This window comes from Eutrigla gurnardus (assembly GCF_963514095.1).
Source record: "Eutrigla gurnardus genome assembly, chromosome: 22".
In the NCBI taxonomy this organism is placed as follows: Eukaryota; Metazoa; Chordata; class Actinopteri; order Perciformes; family Triglidae; genus Eutrigla; species Eutrigla gurnardus.
The window spans coordinates 7,602,705-7,619,627 of NC_139933.1; the positions used below are offsets into that span (position 1 = coordinate 7,602,705).

General features: G+C 44.9%; 1 protein-coding gene across 4 annotated transcripts in view; it reads left to right on the forward strand.

Annotated features, from left to right (window-relative positions):
- Positions 1 to 15,920, forward strand: part of vti1a (vesicle transport through interaction with t-SNAREs 1A) — a 107,471-nt gene extending 91,551 nt beyond the window's left edge. The window contains exon 9 of one of the 4 annotated variants that reach the window (XM_084040605.1): positions 14,181 to 15,920. Coding sequence is in view for 2 of the 4 variants with exons in the window: in XM_084040603.1 (XP_083896729.1) it covers positions 14,181 to 14,274 (94 nt within the window). In the remaining 2 variants the exon portion in view is untranslated. The remainder of the gene's footprint in view (positions 1 to 14,180) is intronic. The other 3 variants (XM_084040606.1, XM_084040603.1, XM_084040604.1) reach the window with 3 other exon arrangements.
- The last annotated feature ends 1,003 nt before the right edge of the window (positions 15,921 to 16,923 follow it).

A 16,923-nucleotide genomic window follows, 5' to 3' on the forward strand; every position in this document is an offset into this window, starting at 1 on the left:
TGTGTAGTTCAAAGGAGAACATTGTCAGAATCTGTGAAAGTGGATGTGAAGGAGTTGAAATGTGTTTTTTTTTTTAAAGTGCCGGCGTGCATGAGGTTTAAGTGAATAAACAGATAAATAACCACCAGCCCTTGTAGAGCGAGTCCCCCTGGCCAAGGGCCAAACAGGTAATTCCTCCGGCATAGTTTTGGAAGGGCCACAGCAAGCCGAGCCTGCCTCAGCAGTCAGACTGTCTGCACATTTCTGCCACTGATGGCATACCAGGGGCGCCATTTTCCTCTCTGAGACAGACAAGCCGGAGGATCTGATTGGCCTTGCGCCAAAGCGCACTCACAAAGGCTCCTTTGACAGCAGGTCAGTCGGTTAACCAAGCAGTAGGCAGAGGGAGAGAGGGAGAAGCCAGAAAAAAAACTCGTCCTCACCTCTTCACCCCGAAGCTTCATTAAAGGGTTACTCACACTAAAACAACAAAAAAAGATGCACACTCCTATTTGTTAAAGAATTCAATCACACAGTTATGAGTTATTTGTTTTGTTGCATTAGTGACGACTGGATTCTGGCTCAGGGACGAATTAGCACATCCACTGACCCCTAACCTACACACCACTGTGTGTGCGTGTGTGTGTGTGTGTGTGTGTGTGTGTGTCCCTCTCGTAGCAGCAAGAATTTGGTTGCACAATTGCAATCCACAAACCACACAGTTTTAGGGCTGTACTTAATAGTTGAAATCTTCATTTATGTCTTCATACATGTCCAAAAGACAACATTTATTGAAAAAAAGATTGATAATCATGTTTTAACAAAATATCGTGCTTGTATCTGTATTTGTTGGCATTTGACCTTTCATAAATGTTTACTGTTTGCATGGCACGCATCCATATTAACCACAGCAATCTAACAGTACCATAAATTCCATTTATTTACCGGCAATAACACAAAATCATTTTTTTCAATAGTCATTCAAAAGACATTCAAAGCTTCATTCTAAAATGTCAATATACATTTAAAAACATCATCCTGCTCAACATTTATTTGACTTATTTTTGTTTTTTTATGTCTTATGTTAAATTACTCGTATTTTCGGCTTATTTTGTCTATCCATCTTTAGGAGTGAACACACACACACACACACACACCTTAATTCAAATAAAACCAACAACAACAAACTGTGCAAGAATATATGAACATCATATGACACAACTAACACAAAAGAGCAGTACAAAATATCTTTCTACCTCCAACCAACCAAACAATGTCTTAATCATAATCGTCTACATATTCAAGATCACATCCTGTCTATCAAAATCTCAATCTGTCTATCAAAATCACAATCTGTCTATGTGTATTATTGTGTGCATAGAATTAATGCATAAATATGTAAATATGCTTTTGTGTTTTATGTGGATGCCGGCATCTTTCGGTGCATCCAGTGCTGGCAAAAGTATGTTCAGTAATATGTTTATTATTCTTGTCGGCCTACACAATTTCATTACTATTAGCAACTATGAAACATTTAAAGTGTTTATATCTTGTGGCACTACTTATTGCAAACCTGGCCACATTTCTGACATGTATTTTTCAAAATTGGTGGACGTCGCAAGTTGCGATTTACCGAGCAAATGGAAATGTTTGAATGCAACTTGCCATCTTATGCATTAATATTGAGTCTGCATTTTGACCAAGATAAAAAAAAAAAAAATGCGCTTCGCCATTAGCTCATCCTTGTTATGATGCTGATGGAGCCTCACATCTTATATCATAAAGCTGTGTAGGAGCTGACACGATAGCGCTAAATAGCTGCTGATGTTCTCCTGTGTGCTCCTGCGCTCATTATCTCCCCAGTCCAGGCCTTGCTTCTCTGCTTTCTCCTGCCGCCCATCTCCTCCCCTGTGTACCAGCCGCTTTGCATACGACTGATGTTTAAATGCTGCATTGTTAACTGACGTGGGGTAGCCCTTTGCTGACCCGGGAGGTATTTGCCCGTTTGATCATGGGGCAGCAGTTTTAATGTATCGAAGCAGCGCCGCTCCGTAAAGCCCCTAGTACGAGTGGAGATGGAGGACGAAGGCAGGGCGAAAGGGATCCATTGGTTGCTGGGCCCTGACAGCACAGAAGGAAGGTGATTATTAGAATATCTGGTGGTCAGCAAGGCCAGAAGGGACGCTGCTGACCCTGCACTTCCACTTGTGCTGCGATGGTGGGTGTTGGTATTCCACGGGGGTGTTGCGAAGGTTTGTGTCAAAGACCGAGAACAGGGCTCCATTGATGAGCGGTTTCGATATTTCCATCAGTGTGTGTTATAAGAATATTTGTTTCAGTCCTTGTTCTGTGGTTTCTCTTTATTTATTGGTTATCTTCTTGTCATTTTGCATTCCCAGGGGAAAAGTTTTGCTTAATTTCTCCTCAGAAAGTTGCTAGTTGCCTCTCAGGCAATCAATTCAATCCTGCAAGTTATTGGCCTTTAGTTTGTCAGAAAGACTGGAAGAAGTTCGGTGTCAGTGAAGCCATCTTAGCCTTTACATGTGTGTCGCCGGGCACAAGAGTCCCACAGCGCCGGCCGACAACACAACAGGAAGAGAAGTGTTGAGAAAAGGCAAAAACAATGACACAAGCAGTGTACAAGTTTGTGTTTACACCTTGGGAACTGTGTATCAGACCCTGCTTGAGCCGAAGCTAACCGAGCTCTGGCCCCTCAAAAGAAAATATTGAACACCCAGACACCCTTCTACCCTTTTTCCTTACCCTCCTTTGCCCTTTTTTTGTTTTCTCTTTCTATCCCCGTTTCTCTCTGGTCTGTTTCATGTGGGAAGTTTCTCAGCGCGGCAGTGACCATAGATACCAGGGGAGAAAAGAGAACGGGAGAGAATCCACTTCGCTCGACTTGATCATTAATATTTGATGGACAGTTCCCCCATGAATTTCCCATAGCATTCCATAGTGGGCTTGTGATGTGCTGAACACGAGGCTACAGATGGAGATGATTTGTGTTCTTGTGTACGGTTTGTATATTTGTCGGCCTCGCAAATATCACAGAAGGGAGCACCTTCTCTTATGTTTACAACAGCAAGCACGCCATCGTGTCATTAAGCCGCGTATCTCCCTCATCTGAATAATCACGCTAACGTGCTTCAGGTGAACTCTCTCTCTCCCCTCTATATCTATGTTAAGCGCCGCCGAGGCCCTCTTGAGATCTCACAACTGGATTCTGCAAATATGGATTGGCTCTTGCATTTTCCAAAAGTCCCAAAGCAGCCCAACTGCCCCTTGACTTTTGAACCGCGGTTCACAGGAAAGCAGAGGTGAAGCAGCAATCTGCATCTCTCATGGTGCTTCACGCCCACACTGCTGCTGAAATAGAGAGAGAGAGAGAGAATGCCACACAAGTTTACCTCTAGCGGTGGAAGGAAAGAAAAATGTACCGGAGGAGAATTCTTCGTCAAATAACACAGGCTGTCATCGCCGGCCATTTGCCCCGTATCTTTTCCCCCATTTTCTTGCTTCTTCCCTTAGTTTCGCCCCCACCTCCTCCTCGCGTTCGCAGAAGGCTGACCCTGCATGGCTGCGGGCCCTGATTAGCAGGGCTTCAGAGTGCAGAGTCTATTGATCGGGCCTCCAGAGCACTAAGCAAATGTAGCTGGAGCAACAAGTCAATAACACTGTTACCGCAACAATCCCCGTCACACTGGTGGCTTCTCCCCACACACTCCAAGTGCTTATTTTTCATGGTTGTGGAGGCGAGATTTGGCGGTGAGGCAGGCAATCATGAGCACATCAGTGTCACTCAAGGGGCCTGGTGTGCTCTTTTTCTCTTCCTGTTTGTCTCACTCTCTTTATAAACCTCTTTTCCCTCCATCCTGGACATCTAATTCTGGCTTCGGCATCGGTGAACTGGTGATTTCCTCCATGTAAAAAAAAAAAATGAAGCAGTTGTTCAAGTTTATTACCATTATCCAACTTCCCTTCCTCGTCTCTGCCAACTCGACCCCTCCCCTCTTTTCCCCCTCTCTCAGCTTAGAAACAGGGACTAGGGAGGCTAGTCTGCAAATTTAATGGACCAGCATGGATTATTTAGACTGACTAAAGCCTCCCTTGTAGTGTCAAATGGGGGGTTGTGGGATGACATTATACCCCTACATTCTCTCTCCCAGTCTCCTCCTCTCTCCCTTTCTCTGCTCACCTGCCAGATACACCGATGTGCACCTGCATGTCCAAGCAAGGCAGACCTGATGGTTCACATAATCCTTAATTGTACTGTGTTATTTCACACCAGATGCATGTTCTCGCACATTTTAACCTCGACGCGGACTCACACATGCAGAACCGCTCTCACACAAATGAATGCGGTATATATACCTGCAGGACAGAGCAAGGGGCACGAGTGGCCCGGCGGTCCTGAGGTCAAGTTCAAGAGGTGGCCTCTTCTCCAGCTCACCCGCTTGGTTAGTTTGCATTCTGTCCACACTGACATGCAAACGTGACCTTTTAACCTCTGGAGGCCAACAGAGGAAACTAGCTTGTAGTCGCTTTCTTTACTAGCATAGACTTCCTGCTGTCCTAGATATTGGAGCATACGACTGGATAAGCGACGTTCGGACTCAACTGCACGCGTTGTGTGAGTTTATAGTATGTTTTGAAATAGTTTTGCCGTCAAACATGGACCCAATTTACTTGTTTACTTGTACCAATTTGTTATTCATCATGGATTTATTCCATCCACCATGGAGGCAACATTTTCTTCAAGTATACTTTTAAGGTGCCTGTTATGGACTGCTCAGCTGTCTATTCTGTGTTTTCAGAAGTGACCCTTATTTTGACCCAACAAGCATCCAATTCTCTATTTTCAAGGGACAGGTGTGTAGGATTTGGCGGCATCTAGCAGCAAGGTTGCAGATTGCAACACCCCTCCACTCCTCCCTCTCCCAAGACTTGCGGTAATGCGAGCCAGCGAGAGCAAAATCGTGGTAACACCGTTCGCCTCGCTCCAACCTTCCTTACCATAATAACACTACTTTAAGAGCAGCTGAAGTCAGACGGTGGCTGGCAGTACCACGGTTTGGCACCCTGCGGCTCGCATTACTGCAGTTTCACAAGCGTGTTGGTGGACTCCATGAAGAGGACCCACTCCCTTTTTTTTTAACTGAAGGGCTCTAAACTTACGAAAAACACAATGATTCTTAGTTTCAGATGATTATACATGAAGGGAAATCCATTTCTGTGTATGGATCCCCCGAAAAGCCAATTACTGGCCTTTAAAATGCAGATTCTTATGAGCCACACTGAAGATAAGATGCATATGGTTCACTCCAGTCATTTAAAGTCACTTTTTAGATTATAGGCTGCTAATGCGGACGTTTATGTAGAATCATGTAAAAAACATAATGGATCTTTAAACCAGTACTTTTCTTTTCTTATAGGCATGTAAAATTGATGCGGGCAGAGATGCACACTTTCCAGAAAGATGATGTGAACAAACTTTGTCACGGAAAATGTTTTATTCTTCAACTTACATGTGAAGGAATGTTTGCAGGCGAAACATGGGTTTTGACTCGGCCAATGCAAGCTCTTTGTACATTCGTATAAGAAGAGGGTCAGCGTGCGTGGGTGTGTGTGTACTTGTATGTTTCCGTGTGTGTGTTGATGTGTTTGTGTCCACGCTGGTGGGCAACGTTGCAACATCATCCGTATCTGGAGACGCACAGGATGCAGAGCGAAAACCACACGGGACTCGAAGCAAAAATATTTGGAGAGTAGATTTAAAAAGGCAAACAAACAGCACGCGGAGGAGCTTCCTAACCCGTTAATAAAAAAGCCTCAGACGTAAACACTAATATCCTCATCGGCTCTTTGTCCTCGACTTGTAAACAGACGTCTCTTTAGGGCCCCGACCAGTTTAAAGCATTTATCTGATGAATGGGTTTGTTTTGAGCGCCAAACCAGTTTAAGGCACCTCACGAAACGAAGCTGTTGTGACAAGTCCTTGTGAAGATATGTGCTTTGATTCCAACTTGTAAAAAACTGTTTAAACGAATAACTATGGGAGTCCAGGCACGATAAGGAAATATATATCCTGTCCTTTTTCCTTATTCCCACATCTTTAAATTGTTTTTAACCTCATGGAAGTCTTTTGTGTCGTGACTATTTTTACACCGAGTCCAAATATTTCCAAAGCTTGAAGACGTCGGGTCAAATTTCACAATAAAAGACTTGGTGTCAGGTGTCTGTCGATGTGTTACTCCCTGCTTCCCTCGACACGAATGCTAACATCCTAGTGTTTTTCCGTAAAAGTAATGAAAACACTCGCTTTGAAAAGTTATGTCGAGGAAAAAAAGCCATGCAATAATTAGATTAAGACACACTGTGCGATACGTTAGTCACTTTCTCACTCCATCTGTGTCACTATGATGTACCAGTAACACAGCATGCAGATGCCATTAACTGCTGCCTCAGGTGTCCTACGCTCCCTAAGCTTCCCAGCTCTGCTCCTCCTGTCTCATTTCCTTTTCTTCCTTTGCTAAAAAAGAAGAAAAAAAAAACGGGGGAGCAGCAGTGTGCGCGTGGATGATTTATCGTCTTTAATGCAATTCCAATGCTGAACAAACAATAAAAATTTATGGACATCATAGTTTTGGAGGCCGACAGCTCAAATGGCTAATGTTACGCCCTTTTTTTTTTTCACCGGGGCCAGTAATCGGATCTGCAGCTGGCCCTCGGCCCTTGCAGAAATGTGTACAAGGGGGATTTTGTGTGTTTTGGGAATTCTCCGCAGAGAAGGCGAAATGGGGAGGAATGTCATGTTATCAGGAGTGTAGGGATACTTACTTTATAATCCCCGAGTCAAGTTGTAGTGGAATAAAGAAGGCGCTGGTTGTATGTTTGTTTTTCTGCAGAATTCCAGTCCAGACACACCGAGGACAAACTGGTTAGTTCTCACAAGTAATGGATCTGAATGTCCTTTCCATCCCAGGCAAACTTGACACTGACCAGTTGCAAAGGGAACTTCATCCTTCTACAGTTTGGCTCACATAACAAAATCCTCCTCCTAGGTTTCCTCCCGGATGAGTTACATATGCACTTAAAAATCGCTACAATTTCACACCTGCATCACTTAGTGATGCGTCCCACCTTAATTGCATTTTTAATACAATATGAATATGCATTATTAATCAACAATATATGATCAAATATAATGCGATATCCCTGCATGAGTGCACGTGAACTGATGTGATTGCGGAAGCCTCGAGTAAGGTCGTGTTCATCGACCTACATTGCAGAGTAAATATGGGCTGTTGACACGCTCTGTAGACTGTAAACCGTAGGTGACAAGCAGGTAGGGTAAACATAATAGAAAAATGCTCTTACTATCGCCACACCCCCTCCAGCGAGAGTGAAAGAAGTAGAAACAGGAGTTGAGAAAAAGGGCGGGTGGAAAATAAGCAATATCCCTCCCGACTGGAATAAGTGGAGCGAATGTCCGAGAGAGGGGATGGAGATGGCGATGAGATAGGGAAGACGGGGGAGGAGGGCGAGGGTTCAGGCGGGGGGGAATGATCTGTGTATGTATTGAGCTCCAAAAAGCCACCTGTACATCATACCGGGATGAGGAGAAACCGCAGCAGCTACACAAAATTGCTGGCGGCGAAAAAAAAAAAAGTTCTTCAAAATTCCAGACACAGTTGCTATGTATTCTCTCTTTCTCCTTCACCCACTCTGTCTCTTTTCCATTTCCCTCTCCGTCTCCTCTTCTCTGTCCGTTTTTTTTTCCACCACTTTTTTTTTTTCACACAGTCTTGCAAATACAACGCTCTCCTCCCACGCTGAATTTCCTCCTTCTTTTACCTCCATCCCTCTCTCCATCCCTCCTCTCCGAAGTCTTCTCCTGCCCTCCATCTCTTCCTCCATCGCAACACTTTGGTGGGAGAGAAACGGGTCCCAGTCTAGGCTGCTGCTGGCCGGGGTTGTTAGCCGCCCAATAAAAAATGGATGAACTTGTAGAGCCCCGGTGCTGTTCTCCAGCATCAAGTTGGTAGAAAGAGAGGGGGGGGGAGTAAAGTGGGAGACAAAGAGAGAGAGAGGGGGAGTGAATCAGGCTGACATGAAATACCTTGCTCAGACCACGTCCTCCAAATAAAACCCTGTCCATCTTTTATGTCAGTTTTCTCTTTTTTGTCAATACAGGTCAAAAAAAGGTCTGAGTCTTTTTTTTAAGGATCAGTACTCAAAGCAAAATACCTTATAGATAAATGACAACAATATTTCAATTTGGGAATTAGTTTTACATTTTGAGACGAACGACAAAAGATGTGTGGGAACAATCTGTCCAATGTTTGTGTGAGGTTTATTTACATACATAATTGGTTTTAATGGAGAGTAAAAAGATGTAATTGCGTGCACTCGAGCTGCAGTGATAAGTTGCGCAAGTCATTTTTCCCAGTAAAAACGTTGCCAGACGTTCGACTCTTCCAAGTTTTGAAATCTGAGATTGTCTCTGTTTTATATCATTTTAAATTGAATATCTTTTTGGATGGTTATTCGGATAAAATAAGACATTTTTACACGGTTTCTGTCAATCAATAGCTGGAGTGATAGAAGGTTCCAGTCTTTTTATTTTTTCTTTACAAACAGATTAGAGAGAAACATGAATTATGTGATTTGCGTTGGTAGACGTTCATCTACACAGTATTACATCATTGTTTGTGGTTACTGAGATACAATCTATCTTTAGTGTGAGTTCTTAAATATTGTTTGTCTTAAGGGAATTACATGATGTCGGGGGCTCAAAAATAATTACACTAAACAGCTTTTAATTAAAGACCTACTCCAGCTGTGTGTGTTTGTGCGCCTGCGTGTTTCTGAAAACCGCCATTTATCTTGAACACCCCCTTGGGGACAATAGGCAGAACATACATGGCGGGATCAGATCGCTCCAACAAACGGGTCAGGTCATTATCTCCGCGGCGCGGCGTGAACCCGATCCGATTGTTGTGGCTCGCTCGGCCTCGTTCTTCCTCGTTTTCCATTTCGCTTGATTGAAGCGTCGCACGTTTCTCACCTTTCTCCGCTCGAACTGAAGGCAGGCACATCTCCACCTTTTGTATTGCCATGTGGCGGGTTTGTGTGTGAGCCCCAGACCGATACCTGTGTGTGTGTGTGTGTGTGTGTGTGTGTGTGTGTGTGTGTGTGTGTGTGTGTGTGTGTGTGTGTGTGTGTGTGTGTGTGTGTGTGTGTGTGTGTGTGTGTGTGTGTGTGTGCTTCCACGATGAAACATTTATTTGTATTAGTTTGTGGTAACAAGTCAATGCATTAGTTAGGACTTACCCCCACCAGCATTCCACCTCCATGTCCATCACTCAAACCATTTGTGAACACATTGATCCTTCCCTCCCTCCCCCCCTCTCCTCCCCCCCCTCTCCTCTCCCATGCTGTATATTCCCAGGGTTTGGAGGGAGGAGAGCCAGAATGGCTCAGACAGCCATTGATTTTTATTTTATTGGTCTACTAGTGGAAAGAGGAAGGATAGGGGAGGGCCAGAGAGATGCAACTCTGCAGCTAAGTTTTCTGGTGTGTTTTGTGGAGGGTTGGGCCTATCTGCTCCTGTCTGTCTGACTGAGACTGTTGTTGTTTTGGTGGGGGAGGGGAGGGGTGTTATCTGTCTGTCTGAGTGGTGTGTATAGGTGTGTGTGCATGTCCAGCCACCTCTGAGAGCCTTCAAAAGCTGTGTGTGTGTGTGTGTGTGTGTGTGTGTGTGTGTGTGTGTGTGTGTGTGTGTGTGTGTGTGTGTGTGTGTGTACACGTGCGTCAGCATGTGCGCCCCCCCCTTGTTTGTTTTGTGTGGATGCACACACACACACACACACGTGTGTCATTGAAGGGGCTTGGGGATCTGCGGCGCTGATGGAGCTGGCGCTAGGGACCCGGACCCCAACACACACACACACACACACACACACACACACACACAGCTGAGGTGTATCCCGGTGCTCATTAGAGCTGGTAATAAGGCTGTGCTGCTGGAAGAGGAGAGAGAGAAAAAAACAGGGGAAGGAAGAGAGGGAGGGAGGAAGAGGGTGGGAAGGGAGAAAAAGAAGGGGGAAAAAAACGGGAGATTTTAAATTTTAATAACACTGGTACGATTTTGTAAATCTTTCCTGACAGAAAAGTCCTCATTATTTTCATCTGTCTCCGAGGAGCTTCTCCTCCAGCTCTGCCTCCCCGGGTAAACGGACTTCTCTCTCTTCCCCCCTCTCTCTCTCTCTCTCTCTCTCTCTCTCTCTCTCTCTCTCTCTCTCTCTCTCTCTCTCTCTCTCTGCCTTTCTATCCTCACTCCACCTCTCTATTTCTGTCTCTCCACTCCATTTCTCTCTTGTTTTTCCACTCTCAGCTGCTTCATTGTCCATTTCTGTCCTTCCTGCTTGCTTTATTTATTTTTTGCTCTGCTTTGCACTCATCATTTTGTATCTCTCTCTCTCTCTCTCTCTCTCTCTCTCTCTGTCTCTCTCTCTCTCTCTCTCTAACATTAGTGCCGTATATTTGTGCATTCCCATCTAGTAAGGTGTGAGCTGACTGGCTGCCTGCGATGAAGGAACGTTAGGAGCCAATAGAATGGCCGGTATCTTGTGCTGTTATTGGCTGGCGTCTCAGTTACTGTTGGTCTGCCTAGATGAGTGTGTGTGTGTGTGTGTGTGTGTGTGTGTGTGTGTGTGTGTGTGTGTGTGTGTGTGTGTGTGTGTGTGTGCGTGTGCGTGTTGGGGGGGTGATACTTGGGGATCATAGTATCATAGGGAACGGAGGAAAGGTAAGCCTTCTCCAACTTGGTGTGCAGGAGTGTGTATGTGTGTGTGTCAGCATGTATATCTGCACCCGTGCACTGTGTGCATCACGCACACATCCCAAAACACCCACACACACACACACACACACACACACACACCTACACCTCACCCCCCCACCTCTATGTCAAGTGTCAAGGCTGGAGGATGGATCCGGTTTGATAAGTTCTGTTCTGTCTGGCCACGTGTCAGGATGGGATCAACCATACGGCAGAGTAAAACCATGTTCTTCACTCTCCTACCTCCCAATTTTGGGGATTTTTTTTTTTTTTTTTCATTTTTGAGGGGGTTGCGGGGGGGTATTTGTGGGGTAAGTTTTATTCTAGCTGCCTATCTTCCCTGAGGCATTTGAAACAGAAACTAAAATTACTTTTACTGCTCATTTGACTGCTGAGCTCAACGTAAAAGTGCTCCGCTGGATGCGGAATATAAATCTGTAGATTAAATCTACAAATGACGGCGTGTCCCGAGGATTATGAAAATGATCTGCCCCCCTGGAATTTTCTTTTTATAGACACCAGTCGTGACCCAATGGAAAAAAAGACCGAACGCACGGAGAGGAAAAAAACTTTATTATTTGTCCATTTTTCACATCGCTTTGTGTGATGGCAATACAGAAAGAATAATTTCCTGTCCAGGCTATAATTCAACATAAGTAGTGACTTTCCAGCCTTCTCACCTGCGTGGTTAAAGGAGAGTGATGACATCAATATCCTCGCTCCTCAAGCTGTCGGAGGAGAAACACTGTGGCTCTTTGCAGTGTCAGAGACACTATTTCTTAGATGGATTTTTATCATTGCGCAAGTGAATTATGACTGTAACCCCCCCTCCCAGTCTGTCTGGCTAGATCCTGTGTGTGTGTGTGTGTGTGTGCTTACAGCTCCTCTGGGTTATAGGTGACCCTTGGTTCATAAACGTCACACAATCTTGTAGTTTCACTTGAATTATTGCGAGCGTTAGAAAAGTGTGAGCACGTGATTCAGCGCTGACGTTTTGTTGATCACAGTGTTATAAAACGCACTGCTAGAAAAGTGAAGATCGAATTTAACCTCCGAAAGTTTTTTTTGATTGGGCAGCTCCGCATTTCCATCAGGGCTTCTTTTTAAGAGTCGCCGCAAATAAGATCAGCTGCTTTACATTAGACTTCAAGACGTGTTTTGTTAGATTGCTGTACAGAGAATCAGTTTAGGTCAAAGTAAGTATTTTTTAAGACTATCCGTCCCCCGAGAAAGAAATAAAAAAAAAGTTCTTGAATCCCAGCACTGTCATATTCCTCACTTGCTTTGAACATTTAAGTGTTTGAAGTTATTCAGCGTTGTCTGCCACCAAATCACACTCCTTTTAATGAATGCATTTTTTTATTTATTTATTTTTTTTAAGAACTGTCCCCTACCTCCCCCCCACATCTCTCCTAGCACCTGGGTTCCTCATCCATGAGACTAAAACTAACTTCCTGTTCAGCGTTTCACCCCCCAGGCCTTGAGTCACACTCCCCTCTTTTCCCCAGCTGAAGACAAACAACACAAAGCGATCTGGATTCTCCCAGCGCACACACACACACACACACACACACACACACACACACACACACACACACACACACACACTCGCTCCTCCTCTGGGTATTTGGCTTGGATAAATAATCATCGTAAATAATGAATGTCAATTAATAGGGGAAGACGTGGCCTTGCCTAGCGAGCTCTGATTAGCGTTTCAGTGGGATCTCCTCCCCAGCTGGCTTCAGCCAATCATCTCCGCTTCATTATGGCATCGCTAATGCTCCTTACCACAACATAGACCATGTGACATAAACAGATTGATGTTTCCCTTTATTACTATCATGTGGTTTAAGGGTGACTCAGCATGGTTTAAGACAGGAGCGGGACATGAAAACGTACCACGGCCGGTTTCGTGTGTTGCATAGACGTGGTTAACTTTATACCACATGACACTTTCATGATAATGTATGCATTTATTCAAGGATAAACTGTCTACTTATAAAGCAGTGCTACTTACAAACAGTAGTTGTAATGAGCTCTCTGGTGTTATCCAGGCGGCGAAACCTCTGGGTCTGAAGAGTGAAGCGAGTGTGGAAGTCCTTTAAACTTGCCTTTTTTTTTCCTAATGGCCATCAGGGGTCGACTCCTCTAGTTGGAAAAACAAGAAGGATTGTATTGAAGTCTATGAGCAAATTATGGCTAATAAGTCTCTTTCCCCTCTACCATTTTTTTTAATACATGGCTGGAGAGTCCTTTTTGCACAGTAGACACAGGAAATGGCATAAAGGCACGATGTGATCCATTTTTGTTACTGCTACGGCTACTGCAGGTCCGAGCTGGTGGACTAGAGGAGGGCTGTGAGCTGGACTGGTGTGTCGGACTCAGACTTGGGCTTTAGAGGGTAGCAGGGTGACTGAGCAACCAGCTAGCCCCCCCACCCCCACCCCCCTTCCCCGGTGATAAATGGCCCACAGCATGGGCTATTCATCTCCTGCTTAGAGAAGTGGACAGTGCTCCCCTCCTCGGCCTCTCCTCCACCCCTCCACATGTCAGCAAATGTGATAATTCTCTCATTTGTCAGGAGCAGCGGAGGGTTCGGAGTTTGAGTGTGTGTGTGTGTGTGTGTGTGTGTGTGTGTGTGTGTGTGTGTGTGTGTGTGTGTGTGTGTGTGTGTGTGTGTGTGTGTGTGTGTGTGTGTGTGTGTGTGTGTGGTGATGCAAACTCTGGAGAATTTTTGGAGTTGCACACGCTCTCGAACTGTAACTCGTCTCTCTCTCTCTCCTCCCGTTTCCCAGCTCTGTGTGTTTTTGGTTCAAAGCCCCCCACCCCCCCCCTTGTCAAGTTGACTTAGGTCACAGTGGGAAAATTTAAATGCGGTAAAGAGTCAGTCGTTTTATGGCAAATTCCATCAGTAATTCAGTGATTTTTATTACCTCCAGGAGACGAGCGAGCCACTTTTTCCACTTTATTGTGCAAATAAAGTTTCCGCGTCTGTGTTTGTGCGTGCATGCGATTTTGTCATGCTTGTTTACAAGCGCTCTGTATGTTTTTATATATATATATAAATATAATATAATATATATAATGTGTGTACACTGGACGCCACGAAGGTATTTTTACACGAGTGTGTTTGCAGTGTTGAAGGTATTGCGACGCCAGTGATTGTATACCAGTAAACAGCATGTATGCAGACCTCATGGTAGCTATTAAACAGGATAAGCCTCCACTCGATGGCCGGTCATTTAGTCCGCACATAAACGTGTGACTGTTTTACGCGTTCGCTGCAGAACGTGACTCCCGTGAACCCCCGGGCCTCACGTCCTGTTCTCTTTTCTCCCGTCTCTCTGTCCTGCAGGATCATCCAGAACCGCGTCCTGGTCTTCATCCTCGGAGCCATCATCCTTCTCACCATCATCCTGGCCATCTATTTCAATCTGCGAGGCCACTGATCTCCCCTCCACACACACACACACACACACACACACACACTCCCCTGACACAAATACAAACACACACACGCCTGTGATTAATAGCGACAAAAGCGTTGTTCTGCTGTAATTAGGACAAATGGTCCCCATGAATCACTGTTTCCAACGCCTGACAGGGTGCTTTTTTTTTTCTCCGATCTCTTTCACCTTTCCTGTTCACTGTTTCTTTCTCTCTTTCTGTCCCTCTCTACCTTTACTTTCCACTTTGCGCTTCCATTTCTCTTTCTTTTCTTGTTCTTTCTTCTCAGTTTTGTTCTCTCTCTCTCTCTCCCTCTCTGTCGGGGCTCTCTCGTCCATCTCCTGGGACAAGAATAGGGGGAGATGTTTTTATGATGGGTACTATTTTTCATGGCGGCGTCCTCAGCAGGGTTCTGCAGCCCATCCTGTCCCCAGGTGAACGAGGCCTGGGGATTTTTGTTTTTGTAACTCAGATTCAGATATGTAGATGTATTTTTTCTTCTTCCTCTTGTGATGGAGGCGGGTCAAGTGTTATCCAGGATGAGAGATGGAGAGAGAGAGGAAGACAGCACACATATGTATGTCCGCATGTGCATGAGTGACAGTCATGGACCCCCCCCCCCCCCCCCCCCCCAACAAGTACGAGCTTCTGTAACTAAATGATTCAGCTGTTCCTCACGTAGCTCCAACAGCACAGAGGTGGGTGCCTTCAGATAAGATACGTTGCTCACACTACTTCTTTAAAAAGCTCAGCTGAGCCCAAAATAGACGGAGTGGCGCAGCCTTGAAAGGAGAGGATGCGCTCAAAAAAAGGTTGAGGTCAGTTTTCGACGAACGGCTCCGTCGATCAAGGTGAAAAACGGATTGTTTCTTTTCAAATCGCCGCGTTTAAGAAAAGAATACGTGAACATTTCAGGAAAGTTTGGAGAGGGAGGAAAAATGAAACGAAATCTACTGTTATATGAATATATATAAATATGTTTTTTTTTAAATACAAACGGAACTGACACTAACCTTGGCACATGCATAGATACAATACAGAAAACGGTTTCTTCATCTTCATAACTTCAATATCCACATTTGGTAAAAGTCCCCTGCAACACACAAACTCATCCCCGCAGACTTTTTTTTAAATGTATCTCTCATTGTGAAATATTAAAGGCGTCATACTCTATGTAATAACAATGAAATCTGCATCATGTATAGTGTTTTGCTCTCAATACAAGTGATTCTGTTACTATTTATTTAAAAATGCAATTAATGTTTTCCGTGTTAGAACTGTATATTTTATGAAGTTAGAAGCTCTCCAGAATTAACATCAACCACATGTTTATTTACTTGATTTTGGGATGTTCAGTGATTAGACTATAAAAAGCAAACTGCACACCAGGACCAACTGAAATGTGTCGATTTCAAGTTTTTGTGTCTTAAAAGGTTGTTTTTTCTTCTTCTTCTTCTTCTTCTTCTTCTGTTCTTATAAATGGATCTAAGTTGTTTTAGAACTGGCACTTTTTTTGTTCTGTATTATTCCTGTCAAGATTGTGCCGCAGTCCTTGTTTTCTGTGTTTATCTGTAACGCTGACTTATGATGTGATACATTTGCCGGTGTTTGAAAAAAAAAAAAAAAAGGGAAACGTGTGCGTGAGTTTACTTCTGTTTAATTCTTCAGGGGAAAGCCATTCTTCAGGGGGTCTTGGAAAATCTAAATTTAAGAGCATATTTGGAGAATTTTCAGAAGTTGCGACACATGAAGGTAATGTTGTGCATGCCAAACACACACACACACACACACACACACACACACACAGTGTATTGGAGTGTGCACGTGTCTCCTGTGGTCGTTGTGTTGGTTCCCGGCGAGGGCATTTGCTATTCTGTTTCAGGGCCACGGTCTTCATTTTGGAAGATGCGGGGGTGTCGGCGTGGTGAGCCTCCCCCCCACCCCCCCTCCCACCGACCACCATTTCACAGGCCCTCGCTCGCCGCAGCGCCGCCGTCTGCTTCAAAGCCTCAAATTAATGGCCAACAAAATAGTGTGCCTCTGACCGTCCCATGCGGGGCCGACCCACCAAGACTTATCATTAAAGTGGAGGAATAATGAAAAAGGGAAGGAGGCGAAGAGGAGGGCGAAGGGAGGAAGTGAACGAGGAAGCATGGAGGTAGGGGGCGAGGGGGGGGTTTGACAAACCTCATCTGGTAATGACCCTTAGTGATTGTTTTTTCACCCAGTGCACGGCACACGAGCGTGCACGTGTAGCCTACCTACGTGCTCTCTCCTCCGCCTCTCTCTTCTCTCCCTCCCCATCCCTCTCCCCCTTCTCTCTACCTCTCCTGCCACCTTTTCTCCCCCCCCCCCCCCCCCCCCCCCCCCCCCAGCCTGTCAGATGAGCGGTAGCTAGCGAGTGAGCGGTGGAAGGCAGCGTGGCGGCGGCTTTCTATTTGAAGTTGTAATGGTGTCAAAAAGTCAGGGCTGACTGACAGACGTCAGTCCCACAGGGCCTCATTAAAAACAGACCCACTTGACAAGGAAATAATTGAGTGCCGGCGACAACTCGGGGGCCCCTCCGCGTTTTCAGATGTTTTTATTTTCTTTTCATTATTAGCGCCGAGCTATTATGTTCATTAAGAAATGGCATTAAAACAAGTTTTTTT